Source organism: Cinclus cinclus, chromosome 11 (assembly GCF_963662255.1).
Source record: "Cinclus cinclus chromosome 11, bCinCin1.1, whole genome shotgun sequence".
NCBI classification, from domain to species: domain Eukaryota; kingdom Metazoa; phylum Chordata; class Aves; order Passeriformes; family Cinclidae; genus Cinclus; species Cinclus cinclus.
Genome location: NC_085056.1, coordinates 8145649 through 8173300, shown reverse-complemented (window position 1 = coordinate 8173300; position 27652 = coordinate 8145649). Strand labels below are relative to the sequence as shown.

The 27652-nt window shown below is 40.1% G+C and overlaps 1 protein-coding gene across 1 annotated transcript in view; it reads left to right on the top strand.

The window, feature by feature from the left end:
* NUP93 (nucleoporin 93) overlaps window positions 1-27652 on the top strand; it is a 71812-nt gene that overhangs the window by 41385 nt on the left and 2775 nt on the right. The window contains exons 4-20 of the mRNA XM_062499919.1: window positions 1529-1657; window positions 8168-8242; window positions 10353-10442; window positions 11778-11917; window positions 14126-14258; window positions 15215-15372; window positions 16862-17027; window positions 17829-17922; window positions 18999-19190; window positions 19419-19545; window positions 19659-19731; window positions 20057-20101; window positions 21552-21668; window positions 22281-22399; window positions 24262-24379; window positions 24751-24834; window positions 25538-25666. Coding sequence (XP_062355903.1) covers window positions 1529-1657; window positions 8168-8242; window positions 10353-10442; window positions 11778-11917; window positions 14126-14258; window positions 15215-15372; window positions 16862-17027; window positions 17829-17922; window positions 18999-19190; window positions 19419-19545; window positions 19659-19731; window positions 20057-20101; window positions 21552-21668; window positions 22281-22399; window positions 24262-24379; window positions 24751-24834; window positions 25538-25666 — 1989 coding nt within the window. The remainder of the gene's footprint in view (window positions 1-1528; window positions 1658-8167; window positions 8243-10352; window positions 10443-11777; window positions 11918-14125; window positions 14259-15214; window positions 15373-16861; window positions 17028-17828; window positions 17923-18998; window positions 19191-19418; window positions 19546-19658; window positions 19732-20056; window positions 20102-21551; window positions 21669-22280; window positions 22400-24261; window positions 24380-24750; window positions 24835-25537; window positions 25667-27652) is intronic.

Here is a 27652-nt window from a genome sequence, read left to right as displayed (position 1 = left end):
TTTAAAGATCATCTGAGCAGCAACTTCTTTTCTGATAAGAAATTAATCTAACCCTGTTTCTGAATCTACTTGTGCTTTTGATATCAGTTAAGTTCTGGGACAGTGATTTTTTGCAACTGAATTATGCACCATGGAAAAATGCTTCCTCATGTTTGTCTTGAACCTCCTTCTTGGAAATGTCATTCCATACTTCCTAATGCTCATGTTATGATTGTTTCCCTCATATATACTGGGGGCATCAGGTTTAGAACTGAGCCTTCAAATGGTAAGAAACAGTACATAAGCATTACTAAATTATTTCAATTACATAAAATTATGCTGTAACTATTGAAGCATATTTAAAACCCTGTTGAAATTACTATAGTGAAGGTACAGGTAAGACCTATATGCTGCCATGAAAGTAAAAAGTGAATTTTATAATGCAACAAAGAAACAAAATCTTAAGCTCTAGTTGCAGCATGCACTGTAATTAAATGTTTGCCAAGTATCACTATCTCTTATCAATTCATTTCTTCTGAGGAATGTTTTGCTCATTAATTGACAATATCCTAATAGTGAATTGTAATAAAATTAAAACTTTAGCCAACCAAGGCATTTAGTTATGTATGTTGCAGCACAGAGCTGTGTGAAAAGAAAAGAAGACACAATAGAGCTTATTCTCTATTTAGAATTAGTGGAGATTCTCTTATTTCCTGTCCTGGTATACCTGAGGCTGTTAGTCTCACCCCAACAGTAGCAGAAAAGGTAGTGAAGCATTTTCTCTATCCTAATGCTATTGCCAAAATAAGGGAATATTTCCCTTACTGAGGGAAAAGCTATTTCCTCCCATATATTTCCCAATTGCATCTAAAGACAGTGTAGCACATCAGCCATTTTAAAGGTAGTTTTTTCTTGGAATATGATTTTACTGTGTGCTTTCCCAGGTTTTGTTCCTGATGAAAGAGACTTCCTGATTCTTTGACACTGGTTTATTTCCCTTAATATTTTGATTTTTATTCTGTTTCCTGTTTACAAGAAAAATACAGTGGTAAAAACCTGATAATTATTGTGGGCAGTAAACACAGATCTTTGTAGAGTGCAGTGAGTCAGAGCTTTGTAGCTTCCAGGGAGGTGAAAAGCTAGTGGTCATTAGAGAAGTTAAGTCTCAACAAACCACACAGATCAGTAATGAACCTGGATATTGTGTGTGTGCTGCTAAGATAAAGAAGGAAGTCTACTGATTTTTGGCCTGCTCAGATTCCTGTGCTGCCATGCTATGGAAGTGACACAATTTCTCTATTTTACCAGCTGGGGGTATATGAGAGTTGTCTTAATTCCACATACACCTACTTTCTGAATCCCCTTGTACCTGAAGGATTTTAACAGGAAGCCTGTTAAAATAATATGCAGCACACCCTTAACTCTTGAAGGCTGACCTGGTTGATTTACGTAGTTGCTATTTTCTGTTTCATTTTTGGGCTTGTCTATTAATAGCAGAGTTAGGCTGGTGGGTATTTCTCTATGTTCCTTAGCTCTTCTTCACCAACAGACTTTTGCCATGGCTGAGGAGTATCACCGAGAATCCATGCTGGTTGAATGGGAACAGGTGAAACAAAGGATTCTTCATTCTCTGCTTGCATCAGGGGAAGATGCTCTTGATTTCACCCAGGAAAGTGAGGTAACTCTGTCTTGCTTAAATGCTGTGCGTAGTCACACACTGCACTGTACACAGCTGGCATTCCAGCAATGCTGAAACCACCTCTGAAACATTCTGCAGCTACAACTCTGTGAAAATGAGAAATAACAAATCCCTATTTAATTCTAGAATGGCTCTGACTAGCAGAATGCATTGTCTAGCAGAATATCAAACCTTTGTGATTTTTTCTGTTTATTGGCTGATGGATACAGGCAATGGAGCTGCTATTGCTGGAGCTGTGTTTTGAGCAACATATATGCTGGCTGGAAACTTAGTCACAAACACATACTTAGGTCAATATATCCAAGGGACAGAAAACACACTGGGAGCTTCAGGAAACCTTTGTGATGTGACACCAGGGAGTTTCTCAGGTGCAATTGTGCTTACATATATATATATATATATATCTCTCTCTATATATATATATATATATATATATCTCTTAGTGTCTCTTCCTCTTATCACTGTGGGCTAGCCTGGATGTATGACCTTTCTTAGGGGGCTGATGAAGACTCTCAGGTTTCTTGGCAAAACCGAATAAATAAACATTAAAAAAAAAAGCTTTCCTTTTTATTGTACTGTCTCATGCAGAGCAGATTAGAATTCTGTGCTGCTCAGACCTCTAGTGTTCAGGTTAATCCAGCAGTGACTAAATCTTTTGGGCAAGACTGACCCCATGTTTAACCAAAGAGACATGGACTATCATCTTAAAAATTCCTTATCTTCTGTTACAATTTAAACCTTTACAATTTGTTCTCTTGAGGAAAGTGTTTCAGTTAAATGAGTAGAGCCAAGCAGAGTTACATGCAGAGTGTTGGGAACTTGGCTCCTCTGAGCTGAATGCATCAGACAGCAGCTGTGATCCCTGGAGCACAAAGTTACATCACAGCTGCTGAACAGTACTCCATGAAGATGCTCACCTTGAGAGGACAGGGGATAGGGAATGGGGGGATGGAAGTTGCTGTGTCTTCAGTCTGAAAAAGAGACACATTTTTATAGCCACATTCTCCACCCATGAAAATGAATTATTGTTCATTGGGATGACCTGCAAGTATACTAAAATAACAAAAAAAGCCCTTGGTGCTAATGGAGTATGACCTGTATAGGGATTTGGAAATAATTAAAATTGTTAATGAAATATCCCTTTCTGATTACTGTTCATTTAAATATAGGTTAATCCCAATTAGCATACCTCTTTTTATAGAGGCTGTCTTGCCCACAAAGTATTTTACTGATACTTTAGTGGGACTTCTCAAAGGTTGTCCAGCTTTCCAATATTAGAAATGCTAAATATTACAGACTGAATTAATTTAAAACTAGGAACAGCTATCCCATTATTGTAGGATGTGAATCTGAGGACTTGGCAGTTTCACTGATAGCTTCTAACATCTTTGATTTGTGTGATAGTTACTGGTATGGGGTTTTCCTTTTGGAATGTGCATGTTAACTGCTAGCAGAAGTAATTTAATAACCCACTCTGAACAGGTAAAACCCCTCTTCTGGTGTTCTGTTGTCAAATGGGTGCTAACCCCAGTCCATGGCACTTGAAATGCCAAGCATCAAATTGGTGTGAGGGAGGAGGGGAAAAACCTCAGCTCCTAATGTTCTTCGTGAATGAGTTTAAAGGCTCTATTACCACACTCTCACTCAGTAATACTCCATTCTCTGTTTCAAAGCTTTCATAGTAGCAGTATGTCATTTCAAGAGCATTTAAAATCCTTGATATATTCTAGTCTTAGCCTCAAGAAGTCAAAGGTCTGAGAGGTTTGAAGTGCATCTACTGTGTTAAAAGCCTGTTATCTAACCTCCCCACAGCAGGTTGTTCTTCTAAAGCCTTGTTCCAGTCAAATAATTTTTTTGTGTGTATGTGGCACAAACAGACACAGCCTGTAGAATATAGTAGAGGTTTAATTGATATCCTCTGGAGATGGAGAATCAGCTGAAAAGGCACAGATCCAAATGCAGCAGGGGGCCAGTCTGCCTTCAGCCAGTTCTCAAGCTTTGGGCAAGCTAATTTGGGCAGAGTGAAATACCAACACATTATTCATGGAGATAAGACCAATTAACAGGCAAAGCTCATGAGTCAAAGAATCTAGCGCAGGACTTGCCATTAAGGTTTTTCTCTTCCCCCTTGTCCTCCAGTCTGGCCATCTTCTTGTCAGGGAAAACCAGAGCTGATAAAAAGGTGCTTCTTGTGGGGCTGGAAAGGAATGAAATCCTGAGATTTGCCTTCAAGGTATCAAACACCTATGTTTGTTACGACTGCTGTGCCATGAGGTGCCAAGGCATTTCCTTTGTCCTTTTCCAAGTTTTTCCTTATTCCAGGTTTTTCTTCTGCCCTTGCTGTAAGCTCTTCGGCTCCTGCAGTGATACAGAGATGCTGACACCTCTTGGTTTCTCTTCTGCCCCTCTGTATCATGTCTTCATTCTCCTTAAATCCCGAGCACTGCAAGATGCTTTCCACTCCACCACAGTGTATTTTGATGGGGTTTCTCCAGCTTGGTCCCCTGCCTAGATATTCGCTGCGTCTACTGGCCAAGCCGTTTGGAGTGCTGACAAAATGTCTGCCCAGACTTCTGCTAAGGAATGTGCATATGCATATGAGGTTGATGAATAATGCATCTTTACATGCATGGGGTTTGGTGTGCAAGTGAGGCTGAATGCTTGGCTGAGTGCAAATGAAGGAGACCTCCTTTGTAAAGCAGCATCGTTTGGCTAAGTGAATTTAAAATATAAAAATGTGATGGCAGTGCAGCTAAGCTGCAGCTTTGAGAAATGGATAATATTCAGAATAAATATTACAGTTCTGAATAATGTTTTGGAAAGACCAAAATTCAGGGCAGGGAAGAGCGAAGGTGGTTGAGAAAAACAGCACAAGCCGTTTAAGCAATGTCAGACTAGAGATACAGCAAAATCTGTGTGTGTGCATTTACACTTCTGCAATCCTTTGTGCATTCGCCACTTTTCTGCTTTCATTTTGCTTGTCCAGTTAAACTTCAGAACCTGATCTGGAACACGATTCTTCTCATATGTTCCTAGCTGCTGTTTTGAATACAACATTCATTATATTTTTTTTTTTGCTTGAAACTTGGTAAATCCTGATTTGCCAAGAAAGGATATCCCCCCCCACCTCCCCAGTTTTCCCCCCATTAGTTTGCAGGGGATGTCTCTTTTTTCCTGGGAAGGACTGCCTGCACAATCCATTTCTGCAATTCAGGGGGAACAGTGGAAGTGGCCTTCCCCATGCTGACTCACTGCTTTAGTTTTTCTTTTGAACTTCCCTTTTAGCATAGCCATGAGATAGTTCAGTGAACTAGTGCTTTCTTGTAGTTTAATAATCCAATGCTGAAGCCAGAATGCATGCGTGAGATGGGAAAAATAGGGAATAAGCTTGCTTCCATGGCTCTTTTTCAATAGAAAAGAAAAGTATAAGAAAATAAGGACAAATTCTAGACTTTGTGATTTTTATTTTTTTTGCTGACGTGCCAAGTCAGTAGAATTAAAAGAATTTAATTTCATTGTGGCAGTTCTCAGCTGTGGCAGATAGTTAAGTGTTTCTTAAAGCATAATGGTGAAAATAAAACTGAAATTGGAGAAAGTAAAGGGAAACCCAACCCCAGAGCAATTATTTCTTAATTTCAGGTGTGCACTTTTGAATTCAGATTCTTACCTGAATTGGTTTGAACTTGGCAGTCACACACCACTCTGGAGTGGCAGCCACGTGGGTGCTCTTTGGTGCCACAAAGCAGGAAAAGGAACAGATTCACAAAACAAAGCCCCAATCCCTATGTGCCTGGTGCTTGGGCACTGGCTGAAAGTGACACTAAGTCAATATGTGCTAGTCTTCACTTGCTTTAGGAGATAAAACCTGGTTGGTAATTAATGACAATGTCCATAATTTAGCCTTACTTTAAATAACTCTGCATGTTATCTGGCTCGGCACAGGGAAAGGCTGCGAAGCGCTATTTCTGCCATCGTGTCTGTTTCCCAGGAAACCTGCTTTAAGAGCTTCTTTGTTCCTTAGAACAAAGAATTTGTCGGGTTTTAGGTGGGTCTAAAGGAATTTGTGTCAGATGATTTGGCACAGAAAGAAAAATGCAGATGCTTCTGAATATCAGTGCCTACTAAGAGGGACTGTGAAGAATGTTATTAGTGTAAGTTCAGTTTCAGAAAGAAAAAGTGAAATTGCTTTTGGTTTTTTTATAAGGCATTTTTATAGAGCCTAAGTCTAAATGCACCTGCCTGATTTTGTAATCAGGTTAAACATTTAGCATTAAATAGTATTATTAGTGAGAAATTAATGCAGTAATAAACTAATTTTAACCATTTTAAAGGGTTGCCCAGGTTCATCCTTGGTACCTTTATGCATTTATATTTCATTATATTAGGGACAAACACTGCTGAGTATTTTTTATTCTGTAATCTACTGTTGTATGCTGCACAGAAAGCTGTAGCCACAGCTCTTAAAACTTACTGATAGAGGTCACTGCCCTTATCTTCATGTATAAATTCCTAGCCAGTGCTGAACACTTTGCTGGCCATTGCAATTGTGTAACTTTTTTGTTTTTAAATTTTAACTTGTGAACACTTTACTGATCAAAACTCCTGGACTGGGACAGTGACTAGTAGCTGTCTTTGTAAGGACATATGCTCATGAGTATAAGACAGGGCTTATACAGTAGACGATATTCTGGGTTAAACTAAAAAAAAAAAATTATTTGGGAATGGCTGAGAGAGTGTTCAGTTACTGATCAGTAACATGTCTGGATGTTCATATGTTTGTATTATTTCATTTTGAAGTTGGGATACAGTTCCCAAAAAAAAGTGAGATTATTTTGAAGGCTCTACCAGTATTTCATCCTCATTTGAAACAAGAAACTGAATGATGGCACCATCTGGAGAAAAGCTATTCATTTCTGGATCTCTTCCTGAAATCCGCACAAGCCAGGTCATGGCAGGAACATTGCTTCTACCATGCTGCAGTCTGACAGGTGTCAGCAAAGCTGAACTCTAAAGCTGATTAAACTGGAAGTGGAAACAGTGATTTTCCTATTGCATTCAGGCTTTATGTTGTTTGTATGGGCAGCAATTTGGTCACATTTAAGTGAACTCTTCCAGGCAAGACTAGAGCATGTCCTTAAGCAATCCTTGGAGGTGATCCTGTCTGCATTGTAAAGTACTGACTGTCTGGGTAACCAGTGTGAAAAGCAGTAAAGCTGTTTGGCAGTATTGCTTAGGTGCACTCTAACAGCTAATGAGGATGTGCAGCCAGTTGTAACTGACTTGGATGGTAAAAAGCTTAATTTTTAAACTCTGCAGATGTACCTGCCCTTTCTCGGAAAAAAATACTCATTCCAGTTTAGATGAATATCCATGGCCTTGAGTTATATGGTAACAAGCCTGAAAACTTTGCTTTGCTGAAAGCTTGTCTGTTCCTTTTTGCTTGCCCCAACTATGTCAGTTGGCTTCATAATAAATATTATAATTCTGTACTGATCTTGTCTTACTTTGATCTTCAGACCAGCATGGCTTCTGAAGCAGCTGATATTAAAGGACTGCTTACCTCAAAGGAATCTGTCTTTAAAATGATAGTACTTTATTTTTCAAACTCAAGACTTGTAATGCTGATGCTGAAATGAAGAATAATATTCTTTTAGAAAACAGGAAATAGCAGAGAGAATTGTTGGGAGTATTATTTCTTCTGGAGTATTGAACATCTATGTTCAATGGTTGCTGTACTGAGAACATACCTGTGCCTTTTAGTGAATGCTTAAAATCTCTTTATGAAGTATTATACTATTATGGCATGTTGTATTAGGAGTTCTAGAAGAGTATTATTTTTTTATTCTATGATTCCATTGGGTGTCTCTCCCTGCTCTACACTCAAAATATCTCAATCTTGGCATAGTCTCTGTGGGTAAAAAGACTATTTTTTTCAGGACAGGATATTGCCAGCATACTTCCTCTTGCAGCAGACCAGCAGTGAGGCATTTTCCAGCACACAATTGACTGCTGCAGTTCTATTTTATGTCTATATCATGGTACTGGGACAAAGCTGGAGTATCAGATCTGCCAGACTGAATCTGTTTGGGCTCCTCCGTTGAATTCTATGTCCTTAGTGTGATGGAGGTTCAGAGTAGATGCCTCACAGCGTGACACTGACAAGAAGCAACCTTTCAAGAAACAAAAGCAAAGAATTAAAATTATAAGGTGCTACCAAGAGACACTGATGTCCTAATTCTAGAGAGCTAATGGTTGATTTGTGCACTGAATTAGGAGAATTTCTGTCACTTTAGAAAGTTTAAGCTGTATGGGGAAGATAATGGGGTATTGCAGTGAGACTGCATTTTTCTCTGTAGATGGTTCAAAACCCTGTTCTTAGTTCTGTCAGGAGCACGGTTTTGCTGTTGTTCTTCAGGAGCAGATGTATTGGTAAATTGCTTTGTGGTAGTTCTGTACTTCATACCTTCCTGTATGCTTCTCATTAAACAGCCCAGCTATGTTGGTGAGGTTGGTCCTCCAGGTCGCAGCTCTTTGGACAGTGTGGAGATGGCATATGCTCGTCAGGTGAGTGGAAGTGAAAAAACTTCATTAAACACTGTTCTACGTAGAGAGAGAGGGGGAGAATAAAGATTGGAGCTTAGTGTAAAAGAAGATATGGTAGGTAAAACATTAAAATATCTGCCTAGAGATAAAATGCTATTGACCAACACATAAGTCTTGATGTTTTTAGAAGCATACTCACCTGTTTGCTATAGGATATTTTTTGTCAAAAAGATTCTGGGCACCATATATGACTGGGGAAAAAAACTATGCTTGTAAAGTAAACTGAAATTCTTTTAAGTTTTCAAAAGCAGTAATTTTTTAGGATTTGTGTTAATGCATGATTGTTTACAAATGAAGGCTTTATATTCCCTTTATTTTCATGTGTGGAAGATCATTTTTCTCATGTATTGTGTAGGAAAAAAATAAGCTGAAGTGTTAATCCTGATGTTTGTTGAATTATATCCTATTTTAATGACATTGCTTAGAAGAAGCTGTAGTGCATCAGCTATGAATTAATATGCCTGGCAGCATTAGACTCCCTCGGAAAATTTTCAGGGAAAACTGATAAACCTTTACATAACCAATTTGTTACTGTTGTTATTTGAGACTATCTGTTTACCAGCACTGTTGAGAACAAAATGAAAGAAAAGGACTTGATTTTTCAAAATGGAATATGTGAAACAACATAGACAAAGTGTTGCCTAATTTGCACACAATTACTGTTATTGTGTGCTTTGGCTCAGTCTGTGCTGAGGCAGCTTGTGCATCTGTTTTCCTACATCTGCATTCAGTTACGGTAACTGGGAAGAAACTAATAGCAAAAGGTTCACGGTTGTTCTGATAAAGTGTACATTTGATTTAGTGACTGTTAATAATTTGTTAATTTAGTTCATATCTACTGTAATATATCCACAGTAAAGGTGTTCTTTAAAGAATAATTGTGCTTTGAAGCCATCAGTGTTATTCTGTGCTAGTTTTTGGGTATGGGAAGCTCAGTCTCTCTGGGAGTCCTAGCTCTGGGGTAGGTGTGGAGTCACTGTGGCTGGTGAGCTGTTGTCAAGGTCACAGGCTGTGCACGGACTGCTGCAATGTACCCTGGAAATGTGGCGTTTGTGGCCAGCTTCTGCTACCCAAACACTTGGGTGCAGTCACTGTGTGCTCCCAGCAAGGCTCCAGAGAAGCTGGGCTGGCTGAGCTATTCAAGAATAAGCCAATGTCAGCAGTCTGTGTGGGGCTCCTGTGGCTTCACTGGGGAGTTGGGAGACCTGGAGGTCAGGCAGGGGAGCTGGAGATCCATGCTGCTTCCATTTATCAGCAGCCGTGAAAGTGTGTTTTAATTACACTGAAGTGATTAATTGTTCTTGGTGAATAGTTCAGACTGTCTCACAGGAACAGGGTGACATCCACGGACACGATTTCACTGATGCTGCATTCTGTTTGCAGTTCTGAGCTCTTTGTCTTGTCTGCACCCTGGGCATGTTGTAGTTGTGCTGCATGCCAAGTGGAGTTAAAGTATAATGGCACTGCCTTTCTGGTATTGAGAATTATTATTTTGGGACACAGTGGAAGGTCTTTGAACTGAGAGTAGGATAAACAATAGTAGATGAAGCTCAGTTAAGATCAAGAGTTAAAACAGGGAGGTGTGTGTATATGTTTAAGGGCAGGCTCTGAGGGGTCAGATTTCTGTTCATTACCCTGTCTCAGATTTCTCGGAATACTGCCACAAACCAGCAAAATCCTGTTTCTTTCACATCAGCAGGTGGGAGGCTGCCATGGAGGGGAGTATCACAGCCATCCATTTGTCAGGTCACTTCTGAATCTTTGTCCTCCAGCAATTAGCTGCAATTAGTCTAACAGACCATTCTGCAGTGCTCTGCCATGCAGAACCCCTGAACAGCTGGGCTGCTGCCAGCCTTGAGGCAGGCCTGAGGCTTTGAGGTGATATGCAAGCTTGGGGTGATGCTGATGACCATTCCTCTACTGTTGAGTTGGAAGTGGCTGATGTGGGAGTGAAGCAGAAGGACTTGCTGGGAGCACTGTTTTTGAAGCCTGATTTAGATTTGGCTGTGGCTGGAGATGGAATGGAGCATAATATGTATTGTTAAACATGCTTACTTTAATTACGTTTTAGATTTATATTTATAATGAGAAGATAGTGAATGGACATCTGCAGCCTAACCTGGTGGACCTTTGTGCTGCAACTGCAGGCCTGGATGATAAGGTACTGCCAGTAAGTTAACATAAGGAAATGTATTTAAACTGTTTTCAGGCTGTGATTAACTGCCTGCTGACATTGGGGGGAAAAAATACTGATGTTGCCAAAAAAAATTGCATGGCTCCACAGAAAACACAGGCAATACCAGAATTTTCTCCCATACAGCAGCTCCCACCTGCGATGAAGTTGGTCATGGTGAAAATTTCTTAACACAGCAAGGAAGAAATGAACCTGGTGTCCCGTCATAAATGATAAGCTGTTGAGAGAAAAATTGCTTTTAATTTTAAATGGATTCTGTTGTGTTTGGTTTGCAAAATGTGGGCTCTTAATGTCCTTTGAAGGTATTTAGTTGGGGGCAAAGGGTCTTCAGTCAGTTTCTGCTAGAGCTGAAACAGGCTTTCATCACAAAGCTTAAAACCCCTAGGACTGACTTTAAATCAATCATCTGCCTACTTTCCTTTATTTCTATTCCTTTAATTGTTCTGCCTTGATCTACCCCAAAAAAGAAAATAAACTCACAAACAGTGGAGAAATGCCTGGAGCAGAATACTGCAGCAGGGTCAAACTATGAAAAAACTGTGCAAATGGGGAGAGCAAAAAGCTGCTCAGAACCTGAGGGGCAAGCCCTTCAATTTGATCTGAATTACAGATGTTCATCTTCACTCTGAACAGCTCTGTTTTGCAAGGGACAGCACGGAGAGTTTCAGTGTTGTTGCTGCTTTGAAGCATCAAGATCAAAGAGCTGCCCTTGCCCAAGTGAACGGTGCTGTTAGTTCTCAGTATTTTGCCATTTCAGCAGGGACGCCCTAGTACTGTAAATACTGATATGCTTTTGTCCTAGTGAATAAGCAGATCTGGATGGTTTTCAGCTTTTTTTTATAACTGAGACTTGGTCCAAGTGATCAGTGTCCTCTTGATGCTTATTACAGCTGATTGCAGTTTCCCAACAGCAGCCAGAGCCATTGCTTACATGGCAAGCTGATGATGCTGTGGTATATATTGAGTGGGAAGTGTGAACTAGAAATGAGCAAGAGACTGAGTACCAAGTACCCAGCCTAGTTTTGGAAATAGTTGTCAATTTCTGGGAACAGTTGCTGGTCAAACATTTATAGCCATCTTCTTGCACAAGAATGATGCAGAAGAGCCTGTGAAATTTTAATTCTGTGGGACAGAAGCAGCTTCCTTTCATGACTGTGTCCAGTATCTCCATTGCAAGTCTAAGCTGACATGAATTACTCTTGTGTTCTTATGCTTTTAACATCAAAACACCACGTAGCTCAAAACAGTGTTGTTTGTTCATCTCTGTGTTAATGGCTAAGGCACAGAATGACTTTTTTATAGAACATCTCCGAGATGTGGGCCATGGTGAAACAAATGACTGATGTCACCCTGGTTCCTGCCAGTGATGCCCTGAAAGTCCGGACCAACATGGAGGTGCGCATGGAGTTCGTGAAGCATGCTCTGCACTACCTGGAGGAAAGGTAAGATGGGTGCTCTGAGTAAAGATTTATAGAGTTCCCTAATAATAAACCAGAATGACTTTGTAGTGCACTTAAAGTCAGCTGCCTCGTGCTGCTCACAGATGTGTCTCTTGCCTTTTTTTTATTGTGCAGGTCTTAGAGCAGCCACTTAAATAAAAAACTGTTCTAGTTTCAAAGGCCTTCAATCCTTGGGGAGGTTGTTTAGAAGATGCAAAGAGTTTTATTCTTTCTTCTGTGTTGCTTATAAATATTCTATATATGTATGGTGGTATGTGAAGGCTTTTCATTTGAGGGGAGTGATCTATTTCTCTTCTGCAAAAGAATATCCTCTTTTCTTTATGCTCCCTTTCTGATTACTGGTTACTGTCAGCAGCCCATGAGGACAGCGTGGGGACAAACATGGTGCAGTGAGTCAAGTTCTGATCACACCATTTCTACACTGAAAAGTTTTTTGAAAATGTGAAGAAGCTGAAGTTGAGACATGTAGCAGTGATTTTCAGGCAGTAGAAAGTGGTTTGCTGTTTGTATTAGCAAGTACCTATGGGGGCCTAAGCTCCTTGACCAGCAGAGTTCTCAGAGAATTGCAAGCTGTGAGGCTGCCCAAAGCCAAATGCCCCTTCACTGCACATGTGGATATTGCAATGTCTCTTTTCTAGTAGCTCCAATGTGATGCCAGCAGGCTCTTCCAGCCCATGCAAGCAGTAACTGCAGAGTAGTATGTGGGCATTTGTTAGGGATGACACAGATGGCATCGGAGCACGGAAAGCACTGCACTCTGACACAGCACTGTGGGAAGAGATGCTTCCACCTCCTGACACAGCGTCTTCTTGGCCCTGACAGTTGGTTGTCACACCCCATCAGTGCTCATTGTCACCTGGGGGTGTTGGCAGCTGCTGCCTGTGCACAGAGGAGCTGACACGTCAGAAGGATCTCGTGTTCCCAGTTCCTCTGTCTCAGCAGAGTGCAATGAGCCAGTGACTCTTAACCTGTTTTGCCACATGTCCAGCTTGCTACATTTTCTCAGTGCCATTAACTGCTAACTGAAGTTAGTTATACCTAGTGCTTCCCCAATGCTCCCAGCAGTGGTGATTAGGCCTCTCAGGCTTGGGTGGTTTTTTTGGTGGTGTTTTTTTTTTTTTTTTTTTTTTTTTTTTTTTTTTTTTTTTTTTTTTTTTTTGTTAGTGGGCTTTTTGTTTGTTTGTTTTTTGGTTTGGTTTGGTTTTTTCGGTTTTTTTCTTAATTAAAACCTTGCCCAAACCCTGTGCCTTGCTTCATAGCTTTTCTTCTCCCTGGTGGGAATTGGCTAATACTAGGGTGTTTCCATGCCTCACCAGCCTCTCACTCATATATGGAAGAGATGTAATGCCACTCACAGATGTTCATACATTAGTGCCTTTGGAACAATTGTGATCTTAAGTCCTGAGGATGATGCACTTGTCTTAGCCATAATTCTGCTTATCAAGATACTCTGATACCTGCTTATATAGTCTTTCAGATTTCTGATGGTCCACAAGTCTAATGAGCTGCAGAGAAAGAATAACTTAATTTATTATTATTTCATAATAATTATTATTTCATATTATTATTTCATAATCATTTATTAATACTGCTTACTTAGGTCTTTCTTCAGTGTACAAATTTTTGAGGCTCCTGCTTCTAAACATGAATATTTGTTAAATTGATCTGCCTTGATTAAATGCTTTGGTGGGTTATTTTAAAGCTTCCTTTACCACTTATATTTCTCTAAACTGCCTTTTTCTCTGGGATTTCCTTCTGGTAAGTTCATAGCCCTAAGGCTGATATTTTTCTATAGGGCAGGGAGGAGAGACAGACACATCTGTGGTATTTAACTGTTCTCCATAATAGGACTGGGAGTTAAAGTATTAGAGTGGAAAGGCTTTTTCACCATTTATATATTTGAGTTTAACTTTGTACTACAATAATATAATAAGAGGAACTATGTAATTTAGAGTTGAACCTGGAGCAGTCCACCAGACTCCAGGCATGGTGTCTTCTGAGACTGCTGAATACAAGGATCTTCCTAAACTGGCCCAGATTTGTGCCTCACTTAGTTGTAATGATAGTGCTTGAACATCAAGTTAATTTGCTTTAAATTGTTAATTTTGTCAGATCTGAAAGGCCGTGGATGTTTTTGTGGCAGGCGTGTCTCAGTCTGTTCACCTTTGTTTTGCTTGTGGTGTTTTCCAGTTACAAAAATTACACTTTTGTGACAGTCTTTGGAAACTTACACCAGGCTCAACTGGGTGGAGTCCCAGGCACCTACCAGCTGGTCCGCAGCTTCTTGAACATCAAACTCCCAGCGTCTGTCCCTGGTCTGCAGGTATGGCCAGCACTGTCAGCCACCAAGCAAAAATAACACAAATCTGTTCATCAGGTACACAGGGGGAACCAGTGCTGCCTCTGGTGGCTTTTATATTGTTTCAGTTGCTTTTAGGGCATCAGGCTCTTAGTCCTTCTCTAGAATTTTTCACTAGGAAAATGGGAAATTACAGACAAAACCACTCGAGTTCAGACCTAGTCCCAAAGCACGGTGGGTGCTCAGTATCTTGAGTTGTAAATTCTAGACATTATGAAGTCTTCTGGTCATAATCTTAGAAATCAACAAGCATGATTTTAAATCATTATGATGGTTCAAAAAAAAGCAGTAACTTAATCTCCCTGTTTTGCTTTTTCTCTTTTTTTAATGTTTGTTGTAAGATAGTAAAACCATCACCAAACGTGTAATGAATTCATCTGACTTGTAGTCTGAGCCTTTTATTTAGAAATCTGGATAAAACCTTTCTTACCTGCATGTAGTAGAAAGTGCATAGCTGTGCATCTACAAAATTATCAGATAAGTATTCTGGGTTGAAAAATTATTTAGAAGTTAAATGAAAAATAACACATATCTTAGTCTAGCTGTCTCTTCCTTACCTGCTGAGATCAGTGATCAGTTTCATATCTTTGTGTTTCAGTAAAAATGTTTTTAGTACTTCAGTTGCCTAATCCAAATCCATCTCTTGGTGGGGAGGATATCACATGCTAATTCTGGGATTCGCAGAATCTCCCTCAGTATGGAAATCTGGGCAACAAGAAGAGAATCACACCTTGCATTGCTGAGATGTGCAGAGCTTTTCCAGGACTTAACCCTCATGACCTTTGGCTTCTGTAACAAACAGTGTTTTTATCAACAAGAGCTTGGGTTTAAGGAATAATGAACGAGGCAAAGGATAAAGAAAAATCATTCAAATGTGTTGCTTTTAAGAAAATATTAAGTATGTCCTGTTTTCTTTTCAGGATGGAGAGGTGGAGGGCCATCCTGTGTGGGCACTGATTTACTACTGCATGCGCTGCGGAGATCTGAGTGCAGCCATGCACGTGGTGAAACGGGCACAGCACCAGCTGGGAGAGTTCAAAACCTGGTTCCAGGAGTACATGCACAGTAAAGACAGAAGGTAATGGGCAACTAGGTAGGATCTTTGTGAGGGGTGGGAGTTGCTGTGGAGTAGTGAAATTATCAGTGGCTTGGTAGAAATACAAAAAAGCTCAGGTCTCTTCTGGTGGTGATGGCTGCCTCATGTTTATATTGCCTACCTAAACTACATGTAGAACTTCGCATATTTTAATTTGTGGCTTTGAAGCTGAGAAGTCTCAACAGAGGAAGAGTTGTTTGAAAATATTCAAAAATTTACGTTGCAGAAATAATACTGTGTGGTGTAGCTTTACTTTTTTACAGAAGGATAAACCCAGTCTAACAGTGGGATATGGCATACAGTAGATCAGATGTAATCTGCTGTCTTGAATCCTGTATCTTTTTATTTCCCCTGTTGCTTATTTTAGCTGAATTTCCTTTGGGGAACATTTTTTACTACATAAAAAAATTTCATAAGAATGCTACATAGGAAAAGCAAGTAGTGTTTGCTAGAACCTTTAGAGGCCTCACTCTCACATCTTTCTTCTGTTTATTCTCCTCTTACAGTTTTTGCTGTACAGCACTGGACAGAGGCCATTGGCCAAACTGCTGCTGAAGTGGTAGCAAAGTGGTTGAGTTAGTGGATTCCTAGGGTGTGCTCTGAACTCCACAGTGGTTTTGCTTTCCATCTTTCCACTTGCAGTGAATCTAAAAAAAAAACCACCACCACCAACAACAAATAAAAAACAACTAACCAAGCTAACAAAATAAACTGAAAGGATAAAAATCCAAGTGCCATTTACCGAGTATGCCATGGTATTCTTCTCTAAATCAACCTGTTTTATAGAGAGTATCTAGAAGTATTCATTATATCAAGGTTGTTGCAGAAATCTAGTTGAAGGTACTGTCACTGTTTTCATTGCACTTTTATGAGGTACAACATAATAGATTTGTGTTTGCTAGAGGTATGAAAAAGTGCTCTGCCTATGGATTTGACAAACAGTGCCTTAGTCTAAGAACATTTTATTGATTAAATTCTGTAAAATGCTCAACAAGAGGTTGCGAGAAAAAAAGAATGACAAAGTACATTATGACAGTGTTTAATAATGATGAAAGTCTCTCTCCTAAAAGACCTTATGGTACAATGACCTACTCACTTGTTAGTTACTAACACAAAGACTTCCAAAGATGTTGTGAGCACTCTTTTTCTGAAATTATGCAATAGCAGAGTCAGCTGAAAATAGTTCAAATGTGACAGTATTAATGTACCCCTTAAGAGATTGTGATATGTGGTTTCTTTCCCTGCAGTGAGCATTTGAAGATGATCCTCCATAACTTGAATTATGTGTTTAAATTAATGTGTGCAAAATTTTTACCTAGAGGTATGAACAGAAAGTGCAAGAAATATTGACCAGTGCTTACTGGCATCGTGCCTTTTCTGTGGCTATGCACCTATTTACATTGATTTGTATCCAGGTTTCCACATACAGGGAAAATAGGTTTCATGTCTTTAATCTTTTTTTTTTCCTTAGACTGTCTCCTGCTACAGAAAATAAACTGCGTCTTCATTACAGACGAGCTCTGAGAAATAACACTGACCCCTACAAAAGGGCTGTTTATTGTATTATTGGCCGTTGTGACATTACAGACAATCAGAGTGAAGTTGCTGATAAAACAGAAGATTATCTTTGGCTAAAAGTAAGTCTGGTATTTGGGTTGTGGTGTTTGGTTGTTTTTTTGTTTTTTGGGGTTTTTTTTTTGTAAGAACAGGTCTAAATGGTACCACATTTCTCCACTGCTCTGCTACCATTCCTACTTCTAGATCTAGTGTTTTGCATCAATGTAGTGCATATGACCTGACCTTGAAGATAATGCAGGGCTGAGAACCTGAATCCCAGGGCTGTTCTGTTACCCTCTGTGCTGCCAGTGTTAGTTTGGGTACAGTTGTTTTTGGAAGTGTCATGTTCTTCATTTGACACTGATGTTTGTCAGCTGTTTTTATAAGTAGTATTGGCTTGCTATAGTGAGAATTCCTTGAATTCTCCTTCCTGGGTGGATGTCTGAAATGTCAGTGTGAGTTGACCAAAGACAATGCTGTCCATGTCTCCGAAGTCCTTACAGTTTTGGTAAGGGCGTGATAGATACTGGTTGGTACCTGTTTCTCCCCTTTATCAGAAAAAGGGTGGTAGAATGATGTATTTGTTAATATTGTATTTGTGGCAAAAAATGCTGCTTGAGAGCATTCAGAGTCCCAGCATCCCAGTTTGCTGGCAAGGATGGAGACAGACCCTGGGGTTATGTCTGCATGGATTTCAGCTGTTGCTGCATTAGAGGTTTTTGCTTCCCAGCAGTGGATGGAGCTGATGTTGTGACTAGATGCAGTTTCTAGCCAGGTGGTCAAATCCTAGGAGAGGCTCAGATGGAATTAATATCTTCTGAGTGCATTGCTTGTGCAAAGGGAAATACTTGTGCTTCTCCTTTTTGGATGTGTTTTTTTAGCTGAACCAAGTGTGTTTTGATGATGGTGGCACGAGCGCCCCACAGGACCGGCTTACGCTATCACAGTTCCAGAAGCAGCTGCTGGAAGACTATGGTGAGAAACTACAGAGTGATGTCTTACTTGGGGCTTTGCTTTTCTGCTGAGGACACTTTCCAGTTGTTATTTCACAAACTCCAGACTGCACAAAAACCCTGCAGCTCTCCACTAGTGACAGGCATCTTCAGGGTGTCCATGGACAGCCTGCTTCCCTGGAGGCACAGCGGACCAGTAAGACATGATGAACGAGTCCCATATTTTCCCAGCAATCCAGACAGTTAATACTCATCTGTGAGCAACATTTTGCTGCTGTCCTTTATCTATTAATTGTGGGTTGCTTTCTCTCACCATAAATATGCAAAAGTCCTTTAGCAGAACTTCCAGCTTTGGGAATACAGAACAGAAAAGCAGTCACTACCTAATTAATGTAGGCACGTATTTCCAAGCTTTTCCTCTGTGTGCATCTGGTGTTCATCTTTTCCCTTAAGTTAGTATTTCAAGCAAATTTCTGGGGACCCAAGTCACACTTCCTTCCACTTAAGAAGGTTTTAAGAGCATCCACAGAATAGATTTTTCTGTAATTGTCTTCCAGTCAGTCAAAATTAAGTTACTTGGAATTGTCCAAAACATACCAAATTTGATTCTCCACAGCTTTCTAGTTAGTAGTATCACTCACATTCAGATAAAAATGTGTGGAAAAGAAATATAATAAACTACTGTTGGTGTCACTGAGTAGGAAAATTCAGGTTTTTGACATTATTTGTACCAATTGGTGCGAGTAGAAATGAAGACAAAAAGTTTGTGGTCTTTAGAGAATCTATCACAGTTGATCAGAGTTGGTGGTTTGTTGTCTGAAAAGAACAAAGGAACTTTTCTGAGTTTATTCTGTTTCACTTCTCGAATGTCTTTATGCTGTGGTTATTCATGATAAATCTGCAGTGGCACAGTTGTAGGTGAGCCACTGATGTGTGGTTAGGAATTCAGTTTTGTGTACTGTGCTTATTTGGCTGACACCTAATGAACAGTAACGATGCACTGTGACAGGAAGCATCCACTGTCTGTCATCTCTGATTGAAAAATCATGAAAATGATGTGAAAATGCCCCATGTCTTGTGATTTTTTTTATTTTTCAGGTGAATCACATTTTGCAGTGAACCAGCCACCTTTCCTCTACTTCCAAGTGTTGTTCTTGACAGCACAGTTTGAAGCTGCAATTGCTTTTCTTTTCCGGACAGAGCGCTTGCGCTGTCACGCTGTTCACGTTGCTTTAGTCCTGTTTGAGTTAAAATTGCTTCTGAAAGCATCTGGACAGAGTGCTCAGCTATGTAAGTCCTATTTACCTTACAATTAAAGGAATATTTTCTTAGCCCTCAGAGTACCCTCTAAAAACTGTAGGCCTATGTGGTTGATCAAAGATTTATCAGAACAATCTCATGAAAGTTAATTGTTTTAGTTGTATTAGAGCTCTCGATCATGGTTATGACTAATTTGAGATGAAGATCAGCATTTTCCTGGCATTAGGTTCTCTGACAGTGCTGTTTCTGATATTGCAGTAAGCCATGAAGCTGGTGACCCTCCTGGTGTCAGACGTTTAAATTTTGTGCGGCTTTTGATGCTTTACACCCGTAAGTTTGAATCAACAGATCCAAGGGAAGCTCTGCAATACTTTTACTTTCTCAGGTAGGAGCTAATGTATGTCTTTAGATATTCTCCTAGTTATTACAGCTTTGTTATTCTTATCTGGAAAGTTTTCAGGAACAGGAGTACCTTCCTCCCTCTCTTTTGTTTTACAGGAACGAGAAGGACAGCCAAGGAGAGAACATGTTCTTGCGTTGCGTTAGTGAAATAGTAATTGAAAGCAGAGAGGTGCGTTTGGCCGTGTTTTGCCTTCCTCAGTTAAACTGAAATTCATTGCTTCATTAAAATCTTTATTAGTCAGGACAGTCTTAGAGTTGGTTACTCTTTCTGCCTGATGCAGACACAGATGACAGAAAATCTTGCAATGGCATTATCTTTAAGACATTTAATCGTGTCTTTTTGCCTGTTATTTAGTTACAAATAGTTTTTACATTGGTCACTGATTTTCATTCATGACTGTGTTTTTGTACTTAAAAAATACGTTTTGAAATATGTGCAATTCATCTCTATTTTTGTTTCCTTTTTTTCTTACTTTACACCTCTGTGGATATAGTTTGATATGATTCTTGGAAAGCTGGAAAAGGATGGTAGTAGGAAGGTGAGTTCATTCATATTTTACATTAAAAGTACAATCTGTGTGTGATTTCCAGTGTAGTCATGAGGCTATTTTGCTTCTCTTTGTTTTTCACTAGCTAAAGTATTACTGTGTTTGAATATATTCAAGTTCTCCCAGTATGAGATCCTTTTACAGAATAATCTGTGACCTGCCCTAACAAAAGGTGGGTCAGGAACTGCAGGGCAGACTACGTTCCTCTAGGCAGCTGGTGTAACTGAAAAAGCAAATGGCATCAAGTAACTTCAGTGAGATCCAATTTTGTCTTCCCAGTAGGAAATGGAGTTTAGTTTAAGTGGGTGTGGGAGAGTGTTCTGCTAACCAGGGTGTGCATGTGAAAATTATTTATGACATCCTCATTTACCTCACATAAGAAATATATTGCAGTCCTTGAAAAATCCTTGCAATTAAAGAGAGATTTGTGGGCTAACAGACTACAGGTATAGCCACAGCTCATCTGACCTGCATATAGGTGAGAATAAGTAGTTTTAGATGTGACAGATCTTACTTCCAGTGTAAAAGCAGTCTCCTAATAGTAAAGTGTAAGATTACACAGTAAGAAGATAAAGGAAACCCTAAGGCTTTACCTGGAAACAGGAGAGTGGATGCAAATGATGAAAATTTTAGATCATCAGTGAAGTTTTCCTGTTTGCTGTGACAACTCTGGAAGATTTCTATGTAAAGCAGACTGCAGAATAATTTACATCTTAATTTTAAGATTAGGGCTCACACTGCTGTCAAAAACAGGGGAGGAAAGTTATTTCTGGCAGGAATTTCTTTTGAATGTCTTTATTTTGTCATTTCAAAATTAGTAAGACTGCATATAAGAGAGCAACATAACTTGATAATCTTTACAAATATTTTGCTTTTTGCACTTTCTTTGATGTGAAACCAAAAATTCTCAGTTTAAAATAAATTATTCTAGATTATATAATCTTATTTTTTGCATCTTCAACTACGGTAATTTCCAGATATTCTTAACTCTTTCATCTCTTTTTTTTCCCAATATGTTAATTATTTGTTTTAAAATTTTTGTTGCCCTTTCATTTATCTGTGTGGGATTTCACTTGCAACCTGTCATGCCAGTATAAACAAACTGCATCCCTGAAATCCCTGGAATGCTACAGGCTGAAGTCTTGTGTTTTCTTCTCTGTGTCATCAGCAATTAACAGCTCTGAGTTATTTTATCTGGGTCACTTTGAATGAATTAGAAATCAAGGATGTCTCAGTGCTGACTCCCATTTAGGAGAGAGTACCTCTTGCAAGAGCTCATTCGATTTTTAATGTCTCACTTTAGTACATTCCTGTGGAAATGTACAGGCCATTCCAATCATAAACCAGCATGTAAAATATTCATTGCCTTGACAGAATATTCTGGAGTGTTTCAGCCTTCTGATTCCTCTTTTCTCTTTTCATTTTTGTCTCACCTCTTTAGCCTGGAGTGATAGACAAGTTTACAAGTGACACAAAATCCATTATTAACAAAGTGGCTTCTGCAGCAGAGAATAAAGGATTGTTTGAAGAGGCTGCAAAACTTTATGACCTTGCAAAGGTATATGTCTTGTGTGCTGCCTTAAGTATGTACTTTGTTCACCTTTTTCCCTTCCAAACATTCTACCTGTGATTAGGAGGTTAAATTTCATCTTGGTGGTTGTATTTCCCTTACTCAAGCAGCTTATTTTTGCTGTTGTAAGAATGGCTGTGTGAAAAGGTGTTTTAGTTAGCAAATCCAGGATTGCGCTCTGGGGATTCTGATTTAGGACATTGTGGCTCCTGATCAAGGTGCTCTTTTGAAGAGAGTCCCCCGCTCATGATTTAATTTTGTCTAGTGCAGTTATTTACCTGGAGTGTACTCCTCCAATTTCATAGACATTGAAGTCTAAAATAGTTGGTCTTTATGCTGAGTACTCTTGTTTCCCTTTGAAATAGAAGTGGATACAACCATAACCACTGTTTTAGAGAAAAGCTAGGGGGAAGTGCTTTTTCATGTGACCCAGCAGCAGTATGTTGCTTGTAGCTAATATGATCTTGACTCTTTATGGGAGAGAAGTGGCTCTGGGCTTGCAGTGGGCACCACTGCATGAGATTTTGCTGCTTTTTCAATGAGATCAAGACACCACGTTCCATAATGCTCCTTCTGTTTGTGTAACTTTAATGCCAACAGAACCCTGACAAAGTTTTAGAACTGATGAACAAGCTCCTTAGTCCAGTTGTTCCCCAGATCAGCACTCCCCAGTCAAACAAGGAGCGGTTGAAGAACATGGCTCATTCCATTGCTGAGAGGTAAGACTCAGGTAAGGGCAGGACTGGGTGATACACCTCAACATGACCTGGGACTGTCAGTGCTGTACATGTTAGTTCCTGACGTTGTTTCTGCAGGCTGGACTGTGGCATCCACAGCAGTATATTTAGAAAGACAAGAGGTCAGAATTTACCCTGTCCTGCTCATGATGGCTTGCAGTACTGAAACCAGAAATCTTCAGGGGCAAGTTAGGTAAATTTGGCAAGAAATTTTCTGTGGGTGAATCAGGATTGTCATCTGGAGATAGTCTGTTAAGGAGCAGTAAATATATGTTTTATATTATTTTTAAAGCAAAATATTGTAACAGTCTCTAGGTCTTTGCATTCATTTCACTTGTTTGAAGTAGTATTAAGAGAGAGCTACAAACCCAGTAGTTTTGAGTTGTAACAATAGTTCAGTACCTGTCTGAAAACTGCTGCTTTAATGAAAGCTGAAAAGGGATTATTTAAGATGAGCTGGGTATGGCTAATGCAAGCAGTGGACCTCATTTCCACAGCCTGTTGTATTAGCCAAGTACTGTGTGGTGTCCAGAAAAGTAAGGAAGCAACTCCAAAAGAAAGGAATGTCCACTGCCATGTCTGTATACTAATTAGGGTATGTGCTTGAGAGACATCAGTACTCAAGATTCACTAGCAGCTAGAAGTTAAGAATAACCTGATCTGAAAAGCTGCAGTTGCAAAATATGTCCATGATTTTTTTTTTTAAATCATCACCTTTTGGTGACTGCCATGTGCCTTTGTCACGGCGACTGCCAAGGGCAATTCTGTATTTTACTAGAGCAAAATGTAGATACCTATGAGAAATGCCTTACTGGTTTTTATCAACCATTGAGCTGCAGAGAGAATAAAAATAAACCAAGCCCACTTGCTGACACTTAGAAATTGAGAAGACAAATAGAGGACTGTATTTATTTCCATCAGAGGCCTTTGCCTTTCTTCTTTTGACAAGTGGCATTTGCCAGTAACTCCTTCTAGTCAGCCTTTCCTTCATTTAGGCAGGCTAGGATCAAGTGAAAATTGGTGCTGTGTTGACTTAGTGAGAGACTGATTTGATGGCAGACATTAAAGAGAATTAAATCTATGGCTTGAGTTAAAACTTCAGCAAAGGCTATAATGGGCTTTTTTGGTTTGCTCCATGCTTTGATCTGTCTGAAAGCACTAAATGCTACTGTGCAATAATGCCACTTCACAGCTGCATATCTGGGTGATTCCAAACCAGAGCAGTTCTGACTAGCACATCATCTTGCCAGTTAAGTGTAAGACAGGGCTATTCCTTGTGTACTGTCCTGATGACTGTGCTGTAGGGATGCAGCAAGAGGCTGCAAGATTTCCTCATCTGCAGCACCATTCTTGCAGAAACAGCTTCTTTGTGCCCTTATGCAGTTAGGAGTGAGAGCAGGCAGCCCTCCAGTTCATCCCACAGCCAGTGTAGCTCCCGAGAGTGTGCAGGAGCTTTAATCCATCTTTTAAGTCTTAACTTCTTGCCTGAAGGAGGTAGTTGTGCCGGAGGATTGTCTGCTGTAAAGCAGCATGTTAAACATGCTGTACAGAGCTTGCCTTGCAGGTTTCTGCTGCCTGGCACTGTTTCCACATGAATGTGGGGAATGTAAACTTTTTAAAGGAAACAAATGTTGGATTTGATGCAAAACTGGAAGTGATTAACAGTGTTTTTAAAAAGCCCCAACCTGTGAAAATTCTGCCTCTTGCTTAGGGGAAATTAAAGCTGTCCTTTGTTAAATGCACTCTGTCCTTGAGTTTGATGTCTCCACTTCCAAGAATTGCAAGCGCACACTTACAAACAGTTGCCATTTTGCACAATAAAATTGTAAAACAATTTCTTTCAGGTACAAAGCGCAGGGGATAAGTGCAAAGAAATCCATCGACTCCACATTCTACCTTCTGCTGGACTTAATCACATTTTTTGATGAATATCACTCTGGTCACATCGACAGGGCCTTTGATGTAAGTTTCAAGAGTTCTGTTTGAAGTGTAGCCTTCCTAATGCCCTTGAAAGCCCAGAATGTCTCAAATAACATCCCTTTAAAAGTTGTATTTAATGAGTTAGAAGGGACTGCAGTGTTACAGGAATTTAAAAAGGTGTTTCTTCCCTGTTGCTTGATAAGCAGGATGATCTTCCTGGAGCTATTTTGTAGACATTGAACAAAGTATTCCTGTTGCTCAACAAAGCGAGGAGATAAATCAATAAATGACAGTGAAATTATTTCTTTTGAATGGAAACAAGCATTTAATTAGTACTTCAGAAACACACTTTATTAGTATATGGTACATAGAATGCTGATTATCTGTCCTGATCCCTGCTTTTCTTTTTGAAGATTATTGAACGCCTGAAGCTTGTACCTCTCAGCCAAGATTGCGTCAAGGAGAGAGTCGCTGCCTTCCGGAATTTCAGTGATGAAGTAAGTAATGTCTTGGGTTTAGCTTCCTAAAGCCTTTTGCTTTGTTAAAAGGATCTTAAAACCTTGTCATCTCATCATTCTTATTCTTTAGCGGAGAAAAAGGATGAGATTATTTTTTTATTTCATACACGTAGGCTCTTGGCTTGAAACTTCTTAATGCTGCTCTTTTAAGCACTAGAATTCCCTACCCAGAAATCCTGTCTCCCTTTTGAAGAAGGTGTATCTGCAGATGTGAGCCTGAACTTACTGAAGTTTCATTCAAGAATTCAGAATACTGAAAACTTTTAACTTGCTGGTGACTTAGTTCTTCTACGCTCTTAATGGTTCACTTAGACTTTGTAGGGTGTTTGTTTCCCTCCCTCTAAATTACAGGAATTAATGGATTTGTGTATTAGGAAATGAAGCATAGTGGAAAGCTGTTACTGCTCTTGAACTGTTTTAACTGGAAGGTGACACTTCTTTTTATGGCAGTCATGTGTATTTGGGTGCTTTGGGTTTATCTAACCTGCTGCTATCCAACATGAAAGTGCAGCCACTGGGCATGTCTGTCTCAAAACTCTGGGTAGTGTTTGTGCTGGATGATGCAGTCATAGTAGGGGTAACCATTACAGCTATGATTGTTACAGGAATCTCTATAGTAAGGCTTATGGTTCTGTCAACCTGATTTTGCTGCAATGTATTTTTTTCCCCCTCCTTTGTGTAGATCAAACACAATTTATCTGAGGTCCTGCTTGCAACCATGAATATTTTATTCACCAAGTATAAGAGGATGAAAGGCACAAGCCCAACCACTCCTGCCAGACCCCAGCGGGTAATGGAAGACAGAGATTCGGTAAGAACATAATCCTCACTTTCTTATGAGGTTTCCTATATCCTATTCTGCTGATTTCAAGAGACTGGGCTTCAAGTAACTGTGAATCTCCAATGGTCTTGATTTTGGCTTGCTCAGTTACTTGGAGTTTTGGTCTACTGAGCTACTTTGGTCTACTGCCCAGTTACTTAGTCTCAAGGGTGGTCTCTGATGCCTTCACCTTTGTGTCAAGAAAGGTTGGAACTGGATGATCTTTAAGGTCCCTTTCAGCCTAAGCCATTCTGAGTCTATGACATTGAGCTTATGGAGGTATTACGTCTATATTCACCTCCTAGCAAGAGAAAACAAGTGTTCACTTTGCTTCTTAGTGGAATCTTAGATAGTAAAGCAAATGGGAACAGTGCAATGTCTCTAGGATGGCTGATGTTGCTGCCTTGACAACTGATCTGTTGCTTTTTAAGCACCTGATCGCCCCTCCTTTCATCTGACTAAGCTGGTAGAAAGGCCACCTTTGACTCTTCCCCTCTGCTTGCTTCTGTAGTGATGCAGTCCAGCATTTTCCAAGTTTTCTTGGGTGAAACACCAAGATGCTCAGGCACATCCCCTTGGTGTATGCCAGCATTGTTCTGCTGCCCCTGTGGGAAGTGGGCAGCTTGCAGCAGTACTTGGTCAGGCTGCTGTTGAAATGCATTACATCAGTCAGTTTTACTTAACTGCTTGAGCTGGTGCAGAGGCATTTCCCCAAGCCCCTGATGGGAGCCTCCACCTCCAGCAAGCTGCAGAATAGGTGGCATTTAAACATGCACAGCCAGATTTGTGAGTACTCACCTGCCAGCGTGTGGGGTTGAGCAGAAGGGTTCACAGCTTTATTCCAGCCAGGTTTGGTCTTGTAACTCTTAATAAATTAAAGCTGCTGCTGGCAGCACTTGAAACCAATGCCAAACCATTCAGCCTGTCTTAACAGATTAGAAAATAAATATCAACTCCTTTCTACAGTGAAAAACCAATTTTGGGCCATAGCCAGCTTTATTCTGGGTTATAGTCAGCTGCAGCAATGCCTTTGATCTGTAAATTGTAATATTGGTAAAAATCTTAGTAGCATTTTAAAATTACACAGAAAAAGAAAAGGCACAGGTAATGGTACAGCTTTTGTCTTTGGGGCACAGCCTGTGAGAGCTACAGGATCCTGCCTCACAGGGGTGCTTGTACTCTAGATCAGCAGCACTGGAGAAGGGTACACACTGCTTGGGCTTCTCCCACCTTAAACTCTGCATGTGTGAAGAGGTCCCAGGCAAACACAATCTGTTACCTGCTGTGTGTCTTCACAAGGTTGGCACAGAGCAAAGAGTGCCTTAGCTCCTTGCTTTCCAAGTGAGCTGTTCGTTTTGATTTTGTGATTTCATTTTTATGCCTCATGTAGAAGGATTTACCATCTCCATAGGGATGGAGTGCTGTCAGATGTCAGCTCAGGATGAATACCATGGGTTGATTGGGGATTGGATTAGCAGCTCTGCTAGCAGAGGTTTGTGTGGAAGGAGGCCACCACGATATTGTATCATATCCTCAGTGTGCTCAGTGTGAGCACTGCTTCATAAACTTGCCCTGCACTCTCATGCTATCACAGTTGTGGAGATCAACTGATGATGTACCTTGTTACAAACCCTTGAAAGTTTTCTTTATTTCAGGCTTCAAGTTTTGTTAATCATGCTCCAGGCCTTGTGATGGGATCTCATGGCAGCAGGGTGTCAGTGATGTTGGGACACCAGGTTTCTGAGTCACAGATTTCTGGCTGCCATGTGCAGTACAAGCTGTGCTTTGCCATCAGAGGGGACGAGTGTCCACTGCCTCTGCTGTCAAGGAGAGGATGAGAGAACAGCTATGTGACTGGAATGTCACAAGAGAACATAAATCTGCTAATGTAGGATTAGCAAGAGAAACAAAAACAAAACTACCACTGTATAGCTCCCATCTGCCTAAAGATTTGCATGTGAAAAAAAATACCAGGAA